The 17853-nt window shown below is 42.5% G+C and overlaps 1 protein-coding gene across 2 annotated transcripts; it reads left to right on the forward strand.

Annotated features, from left to right (window-relative positions):
* The first annotated feature begins 1401 nt into the window (after positions 1-1401).
* Positions 1402-14694, forward strand: LOC123649187 (zinc finger protein 682-like). 2 transcript variants are annotated; one of them, XM_045567152.1, is made up of 5 exons: positions 1402-1581; positions 8738-8864; positions 9374-9469; positions 12706-12763; positions 13056-13245. In XM_045567152.1, the coding sequence occupies exons 1-5, from the start codon at positions 1552-1554 to the stop codon at positions 13153-13155; spliced, it is 411 nt and encodes a 136-aa protein (XP_045423108.1). In that variant the 5' UTR covers positions 1402-1551; the 3' UTR covers positions 13156-13245. The 2 variants fall into 2 exon arrangements, with proteins under 2 accessions (XP_045423108.1, XP_045423107.1); XM_045567151.1 differs by lacking the exon at positions 12706-12763 and having other exon boundaries at positions 13056-14694.
* The last annotated feature ends 3159 nt before the right edge of the window (positions 14695-17853 follow it).

Below are 17853 nucleotides of genomic sequence, written 5' to 3' on the forward strand. Positions count from 1 at the left end.
TCTCCGCAGGACGCGGCTCAGTGCCCGGGCTCCGAGGCGGGGCCGCCCACGACCGCCACGGCCACGCAGAGAGCGCGGGCGCTGCCCGGCGCCCGGGAGGCCTGGCGTCCCCGGCGGTGGCGCGGGCGGCTGTCCCCAGGCCGGGTCGGGCCCCGCAGGCGGAGGGCGCCGCTCCGGGTCTGCGAGAGAGGCGGCGGCGTCACCGGGGCCGCAGGAGCGCGCGAGGCGGGGACGGCCGGGCCCAGCTCCCGCCCTCCCAGACCCCCGGCCGCCCGCCGCGTCCCTCCCCGGCTGCACCGGAGCCTCCGCCGCGAAGAAAACTTCCCGGAGCGGGAAGCCTGTGCCCCAGCCGGGCCGCAGGGACAGCTCAGGACCCGAGCCCGCGGGGTGTCCCGGCCCCTCCGCCCCGCGCCCAGGCCTGGCTGGCGCCCAGCGCCGCGACCCTCCGGCCGCGACCCGCAGGAGTGGCGAGCGGGACCCGGTTCCGGAGGCCGCGCCCAGGCCCGGCTGGGGCTGGGGACTCGCCCTTCCCGGCGGGCGGCGGCGGGCAGCCCTGTGTATTCTGTGGGGAACAAGTTGTCAGAAGTGGCTCTTCGTTTCCCCAAGGGGAGAGACTGGCTTTGTAATTACATTTTTCCTTATTTAGTTTACTTAAAACTGCCGGAGTCTTGTGAACTAAAATAAAATCTTAACCCCCTGCCCAGCTGACCGAATGGAACCCTCTTGGCCGAGGGGACCCCAGAAACACCCTAACGCTGAGCCGCTGGCCACGGGAAGGGAGCTCAGACTGTGCCACTGTAGACACACAGTGCTCGCTGAATTGGGATGTGCTAGAAACTTGAAATACAGGGTTATTTTGAAAGATTTAGTACAAAAAAAAACAAATTTCATTAATAATATATTGATTACATGTAATGATGTTTTGGATGCATTGGGTTAAACAAATTATTTCAATTTCTTGTCTTTCTGTTCCTTTCCTTTTCTGTTGCTACTGGAAACATTAAGGCGATCGCGGGGCTCACAGCCCACGTCTGCGGCATTTCCAGCCGCCGCCGCTGAGCGGATCCCTCCCTCCGCAAAGCTCAGGCCGCCTCTTCAAAAGACCAGAGGCGAAGGTTATGAAATCGGAAATTTTAAAATAATTGTTATATTGTTTCCCGTTTTGAATATCGTATGTGTTATTCACACATGGCTATAACCTTACACTCAAGGTTAAATGCGCGGGTTCTCCGGCAGCGCCGGTCGCGCGCGGAGAGGAAGCCAGCCTAGCAGCCGTGAACGTGTGCGGTACCGTCACCTGTCACTCGCAGCCCCAAGGGGCGGGACTTGGCGCCCTACCCAATCAGAGATGCTGGGTGGGAACTGCCCAATCAGGGCGCAGCAGGAGAGGAAGGGGCGGTTCCCAGGAGCCGCCGGAGCCTTTGTCTCTTGCCGCAGCGGCGCGGCGGTGGCGGTGTTGCCCGCTTTCTCCCCGGCGGAGGGAGGGCAGGTGGCTGTGCCGCAGCGTCCGCCGCCCTGTGACCTGCGGGGACTGGGAGATCTGCAGGGAGGATGCCGGGACATCGCGGAAGCCGGGAGATGGTGAGCGTGCGGGGCCCGGTGTCCCGGGGGTGGATCCGGCCGGAATGGCTGTGGCGGAACTGGGGCCTCCCACGTCAGCTCCGGCGTCCGCGGACCGGGTCCCGGCTGGCGCGGCGCGGCGCAGACGCCTGTGGCCACGGAGTGGGCCGGGCCAGGCCGGCTGCGGAAGCTCGCGGCGTCCGTCCGCTTCCCGCAAGTGACTTCGGCCCTGACCGGAGCCTGTCTGGGCAGCTCTGCGCCCGCAGCCCCGCGTCTCCCCAGAGTGTGCGGGACGACGGGAGGGTCTTCGGGGAAGAACCCCCATTCGGCGTGCGGGGCTCCTGCGTGGGGGAGCTGGCGTCCCCGGGGTCCCCGTTCCTCCTTTCTGCTGTTGAAAATTAAGCTAAGGCACCGTTAGAATAGGAGATTATTAGAGCAAACTGCGATTAATTAGGAAGCTCTCAGGCAGGTTTGTGGTTTGGGGTCCCCCGGAGGGGCTCGAAGGAAAGGCTTGTATAGGAGCGTGAGGATTCGTAAATTGCGTGGTCACAGTTATGTAGTCGCCTTATTTCGACTATCCAAGTGCTATGTTCTGGTTGCATAATCAGAGGTTAATTAGCGGTTTAATAGTTGGTAAAGCCTAAATTTTGTTTCTCTGTAAATTAGTAATTTACAAAAAATAATGCATTTGGATTAGATTTCAGTATTCTCAGGTAGGAACCCAGAAAACTAGAGTCAGTTCAGTCTAACTGCCTCCTAAATAGTTATTTTAGCGATCCGCAGAGTCTAGTTATTCTCCTGCATTTTCCAAGCGTACGGCAAGTGGGATCTCAAATCCACCACACTTCCCCCAGCGAAACTTGTCTAGGGCTTGCAGTAAAATTCCAAATTTCCAGTTCCTTCCCACATTCCCAAATACCAACTTCCCCTCAGCAAATCACAACATTGTCATCTATTTTTCCTTTATTTTACTTTTCATAGAGACAATGCTTTAATTTTTTTTATCATTTTTTTCACAGAGCAGTGAGTGGCTATTTTTACAATATTTGTTTTCCGTTTCTTTTAACATGAGAGAAAATCAGAGAATATTCACTTGACACTCCCCTGTAAAAATATCTTTTGCCTTTCCTCCTTCCCTAAGGCAAACACATCTTACCAGAATGTCTTTAGGTTGAGGTTCCTTTGGAAACTCTAGAGGGTGGTGTGTCCTCAGCCACCCTGTCTTTTCATGGTCCTGATTTCACAACTGTCTGTGATGCCCCAGAATGCCACAAGTTTCCATGTCTCTTGGAGTGTCTGGTGAATACCAGCCCTGGGTCATCTCCCAGAGGGCAGCCTGAGATGTGGGACTGGAGCCTCTCAGAGGAGCATCTGGGTGCCCTGGTGCTAAGCGGAGCCTCCTGCTATACCCTACATTGAAAAAGCTAACCCTTTCGGATCTTAATATTTTCTTCCTCGAATCTTAGTTTCTATTTCTTGGAGACACATCAGTGGTCAGCCAGTTGGATGCAGATATTGAGGGAAAAAGACAGAAAAGATGTCCATTCTCTGGATTTTCTCACACTTGTGTAGGGAGAAAAACTATCCTAAAGAACAAGGAAAACCCACACCAGCAAAGTGGTACAAGAACCCACAAAGCAGTTTGCACTTCAGGCCCAAGGTGGGGCAAGTGCTGTGTTTCCTGGGAGGGTGGTCTTAGAGCTCTTTAGTAATCAGAATGAGGGTGGGAGGATGTCCCAACTGACAGGATGGCCTGACTTGGCACTTGAGTCAGACATGTCTCTGTTCCTGTCACCACTGCTCCTTCCCTTTGTCACCTTGAAAACATTTGTTCACTCAACTTCAGTTTTTCATTAACTGTAAAATGAATTTTAGCAGTAGAGCTTGAAAGATAAGAAACTACTTTCAAAAAGTCATGAAAAATGCAGATTTCAGGGGAAAAAAGTCTGGTCATATATTGCATTTGTTAAAAATTCTCATTAACCTGTTTTCTTCCGAAGAGTGAATGGAGTAAGTTTCTTAGGTCTTTTCTTTATTTGGAGATGATTTTCAGTTGAATTCCAGAGCTTTAGCTTTGGGAATCCTACCTGGGGAAAAAAAATAGAAAAAAAATCTCTCTTCCATTTTGGTTGCAGAAAAATGAATACATATCCACAAGAAAGTGTGGTAGAAAAATGGGAGGCTGGTTGCCAGGGGAACCAGCCAAGTGCTCAGAGGGATGGAATTTTTAGTCCTACCCCCAACCTCTGGGGAGGGGAGAGGGGCTGAAGGTTACACTGATTTCAGATGGCCTAGGGTTAAACTAATTATGCCTATGAAATGAAGCTTCCATAAAAACCCCAAAGGACAGGGTTTGGGGATCTTCCAGATGGCTGAACATATGGAGGCTCCTGGAAGGTGGGGAACCTGGCAAGGGCTTGAAAGCTCTGTACCCCTTTCCCCGTACCTTGTCCTATGTTTCTCTTCATCTGGCTGTTTATTTATGTCTTTAAAAATGTCCCTTATAATAAACCAGCAAATATAAGTAAGTGTTTCCCTGAGTTTTGTGAACTGGTCTAGCAAATTAATCAAACCTATAGAGGGGATCACAGAACTCCACTTGAAGCAGGTTGGTCAGTTTTGTAGGCCTGGACTTATAACTGGTATTGAAGGGGGGACAATTTTGTGGGAATCAGTCCTCAGCTTGTGTGATTTGACACTATCTCCAGGTATATAGTGTCAGAATTGAGCTATATTTGAGGATATTTAGCTGGTGTCTCCTGCAAAATTGATTGTTTGTTGATAGGAAGAAATTTGCACACATTTGGTCAAACAAGTCTGTGTTGATTGTTGTGTGAGAGCAGACGAAAAACATTTCTGGTTTGATTTTTTTTTTCCCTTCAGAATTTACTTCCCTTCTATAAACATAAACAGTGAGTTAAAGCAATTTTACTGGATTCTTCAAACACTGGGTATTTTCTCATTTACAGTTTTTGTTTTTTGGGTTTTTTTTTTTTGAGACAGTCTTGCTCTGTCACCCTGGGTAGAGTGCAGTGGCATCTTCATAGCTCACTGCAACCTGAAACTTGTGGGCTCAAGTGATCCTCTTGCCTCAGGCTCCCCAGCACTCCTGGGACTACAGGCATGCATCAGAACACCAGCTATTTTTTTTCTATTTTTAGTAGAGATTGGGTCTTGCTCTTTCTCGGGCTGGTCTTGACCTCCTGAGCTTAAGCAATACTCCTGTCTGGGCCTCCCAGAGTGCCAGGATTACAGGCATGAGCCACCAAGGTTGGCCTCATTTACATTAATAACCCTGATTAAGCAGCAGAGACGTGAGCCCTGTGACTCTAAGCTAAGGCCAATCTTGAGCCTGCAAAAAAAAAGGTCACTGAATGCCCAGTGAGTTCTTCCTGGGCAGCCTGACCTGCACAGGTGTTCCTAGCCTGTTCACACCAGCCATGGGAGCATCCCTTTATACTGAGAGGCACTATAGAGCCCCGGAAAGCTGGGGACACACAGGAAGATTTGTTTGGGTTTGGGGTGGAAGGAGTGTTTGATGCCCTTTCTGAGAGTCCAATTGTTATTGTCCTGGGGCTGTTTTTAGACATTGACAAATAAAACAATGTCAGATTTAGATGAGAAGTGACTATTGCAAAGGAGTATTGCAATAGGGGGAAAGTACCAAATATAAGATCTACAAGCATCTCAAAGTTTAGGCAGAAAAGGGCTTTCTTTTCTAGGGAGGAGTAAGACAGGTGGGAGGGGAGGGCAGGATGTGGGGTGGCAAAATTAGATGGTAAATGAGAGACTGATTTACCCTGAAGGCAGACTGTTCTTAGGAGGGGCACAGAGAGGGGCTGTGTGCTGGCCAAGGCTGAGGGGGCATCAAAGTTTAAGGGCCTGGCAGAAAGAGAGTAACTTAAGCTGTATTTGGTTAACATATGTTCAGACCAGTGAAAACACAGTTGTTCATCTAATTGTTTTGTTTGTTTTTTTGTTTTTTTGAGACAGAGTCTCGCTCTGTTGCCCGGGCTAGAGTGCCGTGGCGTCAGCCCAGCTCACAGCAACCTCAAACTCCTGGGCTCAAGCCATCCTCCTGCCTCAGGCTCCCGAGTAGCTGGGACTACAGACATGTGCCACCGTGCCCGGCTAATTTTTTCTATATATATAGTTTTAGTTGGCCAGATAATTTCTTTCTATTTTTAGTAGAGACGGGGTCTCGCTCTTGCTCAGGCTGGTCTCGAACTCCTGACCTCGAGCGATCCACCCGCCTCGGCCTCCCAGAGTGCTAGGATTACAGGCGTGAGCCACCGCGCCCGGCCCATCTAATTGTTTATGAGGCAAAAATGGGAATTTGCAGAATCTGTGTCTGGCTTTGTGATAAGTAAAACAGGGAGCACCATCTAAGTCCCAATGTAAAGGGTGTTTCTTTGCAGTGAGCTGCTCTTAATGTACACAAAGGAGGGGGATTGCCGTCATCACAGCTGTTTACAGGATTACCTTCCAGCCGCAGCTTCCCCACCGCTTTCCCTGGCACAGGCATCCCTTCCATTTAGCCATTTCCAAGTGTAGCAATTTAATGAAATAATAAATGTAACTAAAGTGTTTTGCTGAGTTCCATGAGTAGTTGTATCAAATTATTGAACTTGAGAAGCAGGTTATGGGAACCCCTGGTTTATAGGCAGCTGTTGAGAAGTACAGATGGGCCCTCGGGGCCTGCATCTGGCATCTGAAGTGTGAGCAGCGATGTGGGACTGAGCCCAGAACTTGTGGGTTCTGTGCTAACTCTGGGTGGTGTCAGAATGGAATTGTTGGACAACCAATTAGCGTAGGAGAATTGATTGATGTTCAACAAATGCCACACATTTGGTGTCAGAAGTGTTGACAGAATAATGACATAGGTCAAAACCTTAAACTGACTTCAAGTGAGTGATCACTGGTAAGAATTTAGACCCTGCAGGTCTCAAGAATGAGACTTCAGTCAAGCCATTGATTTACATAGCTGTTGTTGCTTGTTTTATTATCTCTAGTCTTTGAAATATCATGATTTTAATTTTCTTGGAAGAAGTAAAACAATGAGAGATACATAGCATTAATAATTTGAATAGTAGAAGTATAATGCACATCAGGATAATAAAAAGAGAATTTGGGGCCGGGCGTGGTGGCTCATGCCTATAATCCTGGCACTCTGGGAGGCCGAGGCGGGAGGATTGTTGGAGCTCTCCTGTAATAAAGGACAAGGAAGGATACACTTTTTCTGCACTTCACGGTCCTTCTGTCTGTGGGTGTGGTGGCAGCAGGAGAAGGGGTTGTGCTGATGCCTTTAGAGGCATATTCTCAAGATGCAGCTGTGATCTGTTCAGATCATCTTACCTAAGAAGGAATTTCAGAGAAGGAGGAAGAGGAAGAAATGGCTGGTTCTCAGGTAATTATGTCCCAGGTCAGGGGCTGTGTTCAGTTTTCTTACTGGAATGTCATGTGTTTAGACTCCGCAAACCTTTACTTCTCTCCTTTGATGTTTCTACCTATTGAGTTTCTTTCAACTACTTTTTCCCTTTTTTTCTTAATAATAGCCAAGAGGCTCTGAAAAAGTCTTTTTTTCTTATATACTAGGGCCTTCTCTCCATCTCTCCATCCAGGCTTCTTTATGCCATGAACAATTCTCACCATAAGTTTATGACCTGCAGTATTAAAAATATTCCTTTTGTGGCTGTTGAACATCTTGGAAGCAAAATCTTTGATGTCCAAGATTCCCAGTGGAGATGAGTTCAGGCCTTGGGATGCCAGTGAAGAAGGGGGACATGTGCTGTTCACGTTCTATCTGGATATTCCATCAGTTCTGTGTAGCACAAGATCAGTAAAGTAGACATTAATTGCCCAGAGTAACTCAGAAAGTTCTAAGAAAGAGAATAAGTAGAAGGGACTTGCTCTCTAGGATCCTAAAGAAAGACTATTTACATTATTAGAGGCTGGGTGTGGTGGCTCGCTCCTGTAATCTTAGAATTCTGGGACGCTGAGTTGGGAGAATCACTTGAGCTCAGGACTTCGAGACCAGCCTGAGCAAGAGTGAGACCCTGTCTCTACTGAAAATAGAAAAAAACCTATCTGGATGTGGTGGTGTGCACCTATATTCTCAGCTACTCAGGAGATGGAGGTGGGAGGATCACTGGAGCCCAGGAGTTTGAGGTTGCAGTGAGCTGGGCTAATGCCACAGCACTCTAGCCTGGGCAACAGAGCACGACTCTGCCTAAATAAGTAAATAACTATTAGAGATTACAGAATATGAGAGAAAGCTATAGCTTGAACTTTGCATAAAACTGATGTTTCTTCATGATTAGTTTCAGAAGAAACTAATCATGTTCCTTTCACACAGCTGTGATGTCTGTGTGCATTGGCATCTGAAAGTAATTTGTCCTATTACAGTTGATGTTAATTTTATTCACTTGGTTAAGTTCTCACTGACAGATTTTTTTTTTTTTTACCATAGAGTTAATTATTTTTCTTTTTATTAATAGGTCCCTACGAAGATTTACCAACTGATGTGCAGAAACCATCACATTTAATCTGGAAGCTCCCTTTTCTTTTTAGATTCCCTTTGCGTATAGGTTGCTTTGGAAAATGAAGGCCATGATCTTTGTTTCCTGGTCAGATGAACTGGGATACAGCCAGGCTCTGCTACTTAGTGGATGTTTGAAAACCATTCCCCTTGGGCCAGAAGTGTTGACATAACTTGGTGAGCTTGTTAGAAACTCAGAAATTCAGGCTTCACCCCAGATCTCCTGAATCAAAATCTGTATTTTAACAAGATCTCCAGTTCATTGTTATACACATTAAAGCTTGGGAGATACTCTTTAACTCAGCATGACTTTTCCATCTGAAAAATATATACAACTTATCCTGTATGATGTAAATATAGCACTCAAAAATGTAGATGCTTGTGTTGGCAACCTGAATTTTACACTGTATCATCCAGAAAACTATAGTATCTACACCAGTTTTGTGGATCTTATGTAATTTTCTCTCCTCAGAGTTAAAGAATGTACTAGAGAATTTTTCTGTGTTAAAAATTGTCTTTTTTAATAAATCCAGTCACTCATATGAGTAAGATCCAGTACTCTTCTTTCTCCCATTCCACCTGGAGTCACGTTAAGAACTCTTCCCGTGGCCACTTTGTAAATATGTGCTTTTCTTTCAGGAACTGTTGACATTCAGGGATGTGTCCATAGAATTCTCCTTGGAGGAGTGGGATTGCCTGGACCCTGCTCAGTGGAATTTGTATAGGGATGTGATGTTAGAGAACTACAGAAACCTGTTCTCCCTGGGTGAGGATCAATTCAATACACAATTTCTATTCCACATGAAGGATTTCATATCCCTCCCTTGTAGAATGTTTTCTGGGAGTTTCTGCTTTATATGAATGAGTTTCAGATTATTCTTTCTAAGGAAAACTGGGGGATTTGTTGGCATAGAAAAAAAAAATCTTCCACATTCTTTATCTGGACATTAATCTTACTCTTTTTTGAGCTGATCTGTATCTTTCACTCTAGATTAGTGGTAATCCCAGAAATTTACTGGTATAAAATATTGTTGTCCACAACTTAAAATCCAATTGCCACCATCAATTTCTGATTCACTGGTACTGGGTAATGGAGCTAAGGATGCACAAGTTTCAAGTACTTTCTAAATATTCTAAAGTTTATCAGGAAATGGTACTTTGGGATTAATTTTCTAAAATCTTCTATAATGTTCGGTCTTCTCTATTGAGCACAGTATTAGGTTGGTAATTGCAGAATTCTAGCAAGAGTCATGTTACTTTCTTTTAATAAAACAGGTCTTGCAGCCTCTAAGCCAGACCTGATCACCTGTCTGGAGCAAAGGAAAGAGCCCTGGAAGGTGAAGAGACATGAGACAGTAGCAGAACACCCAGGTAGGTGGGAGTGAGTGAAGCAGATGACACAGGTGAGAGGTCCACAGGTCAAGGAGGAAGCCAGACCTTAAAAGTGTGGTTTGGGAAGCTCTGATCCAGTGGAAATGGTTTCTGAGAAGGCTGGGCTTCTTCCTCACATTTGGGCATCTCTGGCCCTTCTTCTTAAGCTATCTAAGGACTTGACTTCCCTTCAGTGATCTTCCTTTGAGGTTACAGTGAAAACCAAAGTCCTGTTCATGGCTTATACGGGACTGCAGGATCTGGCTCTTCTTTCCTTGCTTTCATGACATGGGAATATCTGTGGTTTTTTTTAGGAATTCTACATTAAACCATTTTGTAATTTCCATTTTTACATCATATCTGAAACATATGAGTATGGTGAGGATATTTGTATTAGGTTCAGAGATCCCAAGAACACCACAAACAGATGTTGTATGTTTTCTTCTCTATCGTCTTCTATCCCATGGAAGAATTAAATATGATTCTACAGAAATTCATACTCTAGTATTATCAAAATACTAAGTATCTCCATTAATATAATAAAATCTAATGTTATTTTACTTCAAAATTTTGTTTTTAGTGTGTGAACTCTGATTAATACTTTAAACTCTATATTCCCAAATTCCTCAACTTTAACATAGTTTAATGTATCTACTTCCTAAATTTCTTAAATATGTCATTAGGCAGCTTGGAACACTGAGCATATATAACAGCTGAGCATATATTAAGTTCCAATTTTTACTTTATTTTTTAATAACTATTATGTTGTTATTTTCTCTTTTTTTCTAAGAAGCTTACTGGGACTGCATCAGTCATATTTATGTATGTGTGGGTGACATGGATTTTCTCCACAAAGAAGTTGTATAACTATATAATTATGTGCAATGTAATGATTCAATATGTGGATACATTGTGAAATGATTAATATAATCAAGTTAATGAACATATTTGTCACTTCACAGTTACTTTTTTTTGGTAATGAGAACACTTAAGGTCTACTCTCAGCAAATTTTAAGATACAAAACATCATTATTAGCTGCAGTCACAAAGCTACACCTCAGGTCCACACAACTTATTCATCTTATAACTGAAAATTTGTACCCTTTGAACAACATCTCCCCATCTTTTCCCCACCTCAGGCCCTGGCAAGCACCTTTGTGCTTTCTGATTCTATGAGTTCAACCTTTTTAGTTTTCCGCTATAGATGAGATCATGCAGTATTGTCTTTCTGTGCCTGCCTTATTTCAGTTAGCATAATGTCCTTGACGTCCCTCTCTGTTGTTGAAATGGCTGAATATTTTTTATAGCTGGGTAATATTCTATTGTGTATATGTACCATATTTTCTTTGTCCACTCAGCAATCACAGACATTTAGGTTATTTAAATATCTTAGCAATTGTGAATAATGCTGCAATGAACATGGGAGTACATATATTTCTTTGAGATAACTGATTTTATTTCCTTTGGTTATATACACACCAATGGCATTGCTGAATTGTATGGTAGTCCTATTTTTTTTTCTTTTTTTTTTTGAGACAGAGTCTCACTCTGTTGCCTGGGCTAGAATGAGTGCCGTGGCATCAGCCTAGCTCACAGCAACCTCAAACTCCTGGGCTCAAGCAATCCTTCTGCCTCAGCTTCCCGAGTAGCTGGGACTACAGGCATGTGCCACCATGCCCGGCTAATTTTTTCTATATATATTTTTAGCTGTCCATATAATTTCTTTCTATTTTTAGTAGAGACGGAGTCTCGCTCTTGCTCAGGCTGGTCTCGAACTCCTGAGCTCCAACAATCTGCCCACCTCGGCCTCGCAGAGTGCTAGGATTACAGGTGTGAGCCACCGCGCCCAGCCGGATTTCTTTATGTTTTTATTTTTTTTTTGATTTTTTTTTTTTTTTTGAGACAGAGTCTCACTCTGTTGCCCGGGCTAGAGTGAGTGCCGTGGCGTCAGCCTAGCTCACAGCAACCTCAAACTCCTGGGCTTAAGTGATCCTACTGCCTCAGCCTCCCAAGTAGCTGGGACTACAGGCATGTGCCACCATGCCCGGCTAATTTTTTCTATATATATTTTTAGTTGTCCAATAATTTATTTCTATTTTTAGTAGAGACGGGGTCTCACTCAGGCTGGCCTCGAACTCCTGACCTCGAGCGATCCACCCGCCTCGGCCTCCCAGAGTGCTAGGATTACAGGCGTGAGCCACCGCGCCCGGCCTTCTTTATGTTTTTAAAAACATTTGAGGCCAGGCGGGTGGCTCACGCCTCTAATCCTAGCACTCTGGGAGGCTGAGGCAGGAGGATTGTTTGAGCTCAGGAGTTCGAGACCAGCCTGAGCAAGAGCAAGATGCCATCTCTACTGAAAATAGAAATAAATTATATGGACAGCTAAGAATATATGTAGAGAAATTAGCCGGGCATGGTGGCACATGCCTGTAGTCCCAGCTACTCGGGAGGCTGAGGCAGTAGGATGCTTGAGCCCAGGAGTTTGAGGTTGCTGTGAGCTGGGCTGATGCCATGGCACTCTAGCCTGGGCAACAGAGTGAGACTCTGTCTCAAAAAAACAAAAAAAAACCATTTGAGAGTTTATCAGTGATTTCTTATTGTATTCTTCAGCTCCACAATTTCTATTTCTTTTTTATGCTTTTATTTTTTGCTGATATCTCATTTTTCTGATTTCATCTAGTAGTCTCTATTCCCATTTCACTCTCTGAGCATCATCAAGATGGGTGTTTTCAACATTGTGGGTTTATTATACATTTCTGTTTCTTCGTGGTTGATTTCTGATTATTAATTTCATTTGATTGGGCTATGTTACTCTGGTGTTTTGTGTATGTTGTAATCTTTGGTTGAGATTTGAGAATTTTAAAAAAGCCACCTTTCACAAACTTTATAAAGTGTCTTTCTCCTGGGGGAGTTGGGTACCAGTTGACTGTACTAGAGATTTGAGGAGTCTCATATCTGCTCTTATGATAGTTCTTCTGTGGAATTATGTTTATTTTCCAGTTAAAGCAATTTCCCCACATTTCTTTTTATGAGCCTGTCATCACTTGCTACACCTGTTCTCTGTCTGTGGTACTGAAGTCTCTGCTGCTGTAACGCTATTTTGCCTTTGGTTTTAGCACACCCAGTTTGTCTTTCAAACCATAGCACCATTCCTTTCAGCACTCTGTGCTTTGGGAGACAAAAACAAGTCTTTGGAACGGCCCCCAAAAGCTGGAAGGATTTTCTGTCTCTTTTAGGGAGAAGCTGTGAGTTGGGAGTCTACTTCTATGTATTAAGAAAAGAGGAAAGGCTGTGGTGCGTAAATATAATAAACTTTTCTTCCCCTTATACGTGGCTCCTGGCATTGTGCTCACCTGGGTGCTTCAAACTCTTACCTAATTTTTAGAATTCCCACAAAGGCAATTTGGTCAGTTAGTTTTATTACATTTTACATATCTAAAAGAGAATTAGAGCGTGTGTGTTCCATTAATATTATGCCATCTTGGTAATGTGCTTGGCATAATTTTACATATTAAATTTGTAATATATATTTATCTGATTCTGAAAAATAAGTGGGATAATTTATTATTTTTTAAATTTCTTTCAGCTATGTCTTCTCATTCCACCCAAGAGTGTTTGCCAGAGCAGCACATAAATGTTGTATTCCAAAAAGTGATACTGAGAAGATATGGAAGCTGTGGCCTTGAGAATGTGAACTTAAAGGACTGGAAAAGTGTAGGTGAGTGTAAGGAGCAGAAAGGATGTTATCATGGACTTAACCAATGCTCAAAAACTACTCAGAGCAAAATCTTCCAATGTAATAAATGTTTGAAAGTCTTCAGAAAATTGTCAAATCTAAATAGACATAAGATGAGACATACTGTAGAGAAATCTTTTAAATGTAAAGAACATGAGAAAGCCTTTAAACAATGCTCACATATTACTGAACGTAAGAGAATTTATGATGGAAAGAAATGTTACAAATGTGAAGAATGTGGCAAAGTCTTTAATCAGTGCTCCTACCTTACTAAACATAAGAGAATTCATACTGGAGAGAAACCCTACAAATGTGAAAAATGTGGCAAAGCCTTTAATCAGTGCTCATACCTTACCAAACATGAGAGAATCCATACTGGAGAGAAACCCTACAAATGTGAAGAATGTGGCAAAGCCTTTAATCAGTGCTCATACCTTACCAAACATGAGAGAATTCATACTGGAGAGAAACCCTACAAATGTGAAGAATGTGGCAAATCTTTTAACCGGTGCTCACACCTTACTATACATAAGCGAATTCATACCAGAGAAAAACCCTATGAATGTGAAGAATGTGGCAAAGCCTTTAATCAATGCTCATACCTTACTAAACATAAGAGAATTCACATCGGAGAGAAACCCTACAAATGTGAAGAATGTGGCAAAGCCTTTCACTGGTACTCAGACCTTACTATACATAAAAGAATTCATACAGGAGAAAAACCCTACAAATGTGAAGAATGTGGCAAAGCCTTTAATCAGTTCTCATATCTTACTAAACATAAAAGAATTCATACTGGAGAGAAACCCTACAAATGTGAAGAATGTGGCAAAGCCTTTCACTGGTACTCAGACCTCTCTGTACATAAAAGAATTCATACAGGAGAGAAACCCTACAAATGTGAACAATGTGGCAAAGCCTTTAATACATGCTCATACCTTACTAAACATAAAAGAATTCATACAGGAGAGAAACCCTACAAATGTGAACAGTGTGGCACAGCCTTTAACCAGTGCTCATACCTTACTGCACATAAGATAGTTCATACAGGAGATAAACCCTACAAATGTGGAGAATGTGGCAAAGCCTTTAGCCAGTGCTCATACCTTACTGCACATAAGAGAATTCATACTGGAGAGAAACCCTACAAATGTGAGGAATGTGGCAAAGCCTTTAATTGGTGCTCAGATCTTACTATGCATAAGAGAATTCATACCAGAGAAAAATCTTAAGAATGTAAAGAATGTGGCAAAGCTTTTATCCAGTACTCACCTTTCTGTGTATAAGAGAATTCCTACAGGAGAGAGACCCTACAAATGGAAAGCCTTTAATAAATGTTTGTTCACATATTACTCAACATCAGAGAGTCATACTGGGTACAAGTTATATAAATTTAACAACTGTCAAAGTACCTTTCAGAAAATAAAAGTCGGCCGGGCGCGGTGGCTCACGCCTGTAATCCTAGCACTCTGGGAGGCTGAGGCGGGTGGATTGTTTGAGCTCAGGAGTTTGAGACCAGCCTGAGCAAGAGCGAGACCCCGTCTCTACTAAAAATAGAAAGAAATTATCTGGCCAACTAAAATGTATCTAGAAAAAATTAGCCGGGCATAGTGGCGCATGCCTGTAGTCCCAGCTACTCGGGAGGCTGAGACAGTAGGATCGCTTAAGCCCGGGAGTTTGAGGTTGCTGTGAGCTAGGCTGACACCATGGCACTCACTCTAGCCCGGGCAACACAGCGACACTCTGTCTAAAAAAAAAAAAAAAAAAAAATAGAAAAAGAAAATAAAAGTCTTAGAGTACACCAGAGTATTTATGCTGAAAAAAAAATATTACAACTATAAAGGGTGGTGAAGTACCGTTACTTATATTACAGGTCTTATTGTGCACAGGAGAATCGATTCTGTAGGGGAAACCCTCCATTGAGTGCTCAAGGTTTATTTAAATTCAGAGAATTTCAATTGGAGAGAAACTCTACAAACGTAGTATATTCAGAGAAACCTTTATTCAACAATCACACCTTTGAAACCACCAGAGGTTATATTTTACAGATGCCAGATATGAAAAAATTTGACAAAAAAATCAAGTCTAAATAAATATCAGAGTGCTTGCCAATGTGTCTGAGCAAGTGGGGAAAAAAAGAAAACATAAGAAAAAGAAGTAAAAAAATAACAAAACTAAGGTGCTAATACTTTCAGACATTAAAGCAGAGTGTTCATTATAGAGAATAATCCAAAGTTAAAATAGTTAAATAATCTATGTGTATGAATGTTTAGAAAGAAGAGGAAATTGATTTCATGGAGAGTTATAATTACATTAAAAGTATACTTTTTTGCATTAAAATTTTTAGATTTTTTGGAAAATTAAATATTGATGTAATTCAATCCTCAAATTACTTGATGCTATGCCTTTATTTCTAGTGTTTCTGTGAAAGCATGTAGTCAATTCTTGCTGCATCAGAACTATGAAACGTCCTTCTAAATTAGGCGGGCGTCATTTATATACTCTTCCAAGGAACACTAAGGACACCGAAATGTATGATGCGTGAAAAAGATCTAAGTGGAAAGGCTCTTTGTGTTTAACTTAGAGTGTCGTAAATGATGTCAGAGGTAGATGTTCAGAGTAATATTCTTCTCCATTATAGTTAGAAACATTTTGAATTTTAGAAGTAAGTTTTATCGATTACATATTAGGCTGATAAAATACAGTAGATTTTGAAGTGCTTTTTTAAAGAGTATGTGTCAACTTAATTTGCTTTAATAAAACAAAATTGCCTTCAATGTTTAAGAGTGTTGTGCACTGAATAAAGTGTTATCGTACCACAAACATTAACCTGTCCCACCTTATTCAAGGCTGTAGGTAACAGATGGTAATAATATACAATTGGGTAACATAGTGTAATAACATCTTTAGTGACCTTATTCCAATAGGCCATAAACTTCAAGTAATTTGAGGAATATCATTTCCATAGGTTATAATTTTATTCCTTATGTAGCTAAAGGGTCATCAAAAGGCATACATTTCTGAATTCTGAATGACAAGTTATAAAATTTCATCGTATATTCTTTTTGAATGCTCACGTTTTATCTTTAAAAAGGATCACACAAATTTTATATTCGAATCCATAATGCATTTGCATTTATTTTAATATGAAGTACTTTAAATTGCTTTCTAGAGAGTAAAATGAGCTCCCCAGAAATTTATGCCATATATATTCAGTAACTGCATATTCCCAGGAACATAGCTGTCATCTACACTAGTACTTTTAAAGGCTCTATGATTGTGGCACAGTAATAGCATATATTCTGCTTATGATAAGAGAAATTTTTTGACCAGGAAAGAAAATCTGGAAAGCATGGTGTCCTCATAAACTTACTGCAGGTAAGATATCAACATGCTATCATGGATGAGTGTAGCACATGCAACACATTTAATATTAAGTCAAAGGAAAACGTCTCCCTAGCATGTAGTGCAGTAAAATCTCTTGTCACTTTTGTGATACTATCACAATTTATATTGCTGAGTAGATAAATTCTAAGCAATTCTTGGGACCTAAACATATCCATTAAAATTGAAGAGAAGTTCTATTCTGTGCAATCACCTCTCAGTTTCCATCTGAGCCATGTCTCAATCATTAAAGTTCCTCAGACTTGCCTCACTCATTTCTATGCTTCTCTTGTAACCTGATTTTCTTCTACCTTTTCTAATAAAATTTATTCATATTCAGGCCATAGTTTGAAGAAACAATTCCTGAGAGAGGACTTTCCAGACTGTCTCTATATTTTCTCTCCTCAATCTGGACCCTGTACCACACTCTAGTCTTTCAGTTTTTTTCCTGCCTGACTGCAAACTCTATGGGGATGGAACTGTGTCTGTTGCATTGCATTGTGTCTTTATTATCTGGGACACCCCGTGTTAGGTGCTCAATAAATATTTTAAATGAATCATTATCGAACATTGAAGTGCAACTTGAATGACGGTAATACTAGCAATAAGAGTATTGTAATAATACAATAAAAACGAAATTGAAAATTTAGACCTTTACTTGTAATATCTATTTTTATAGCAACCTCAGAATGAAAGAAAAAAGCTATGTAATAGAACATCCATCAACGATTCTATATTCTACTTACGTTGACACATAAGGATAATTTTCCTGGAGATGAAATTCTAGGTTGGTCTTTTTTTTTTCTTTCAACACTTTAAATATGTCACTTTACTTTTTTCTTGCTTCTGTGACTTCTGAAGAGAATTCTGATGTGATTTTTAATCTTGCTTCCATATATGTAAGATGTTTCTTTTCTCTGGCTTATTTCAAGATTTTCTCTTTTTAACTAATTTTTCGCAGTTTTAAAAAGATATGTGTCTAGGTGGAGAGTTTTGGTGTTTATCCTCCTTGGTGTTTTCTTATCTCCCCAGATCTGTGGTTTGGTGTTTATCATTAATTTTGGGAAATGCCAGCCATTATGGCATCAGATACTTCTTCAGTTTCTTTCCCTCTTTCCTCTTTGGGGATCCGGGCGGCCCCTCCGGTGTGGACCCGCCAGGCCGCGAACCCGGTTTCTGCGATCCCGGCTCCGAGGCGGGCGCGGGGGGGGAGGGGGCCGCGGGGGGGAGGGGGGCGAAGGCGGGGGGGAGGGGGGGAGGGGGG

Source organism: Lemur catta, chromosome 13 (assembly GCF_020740605.2).
Source record: "Lemur catta isolate mLemCat1 chromosome 13, mLemCat1.pri, whole genome shotgun sequence".
In the NCBI taxonomy this organism is placed as follows: domain Eukaryota; kingdom Metazoa; phylum Chordata; class Mammalia; order Primates; family Lemuridae; genus Lemur; species Lemur catta.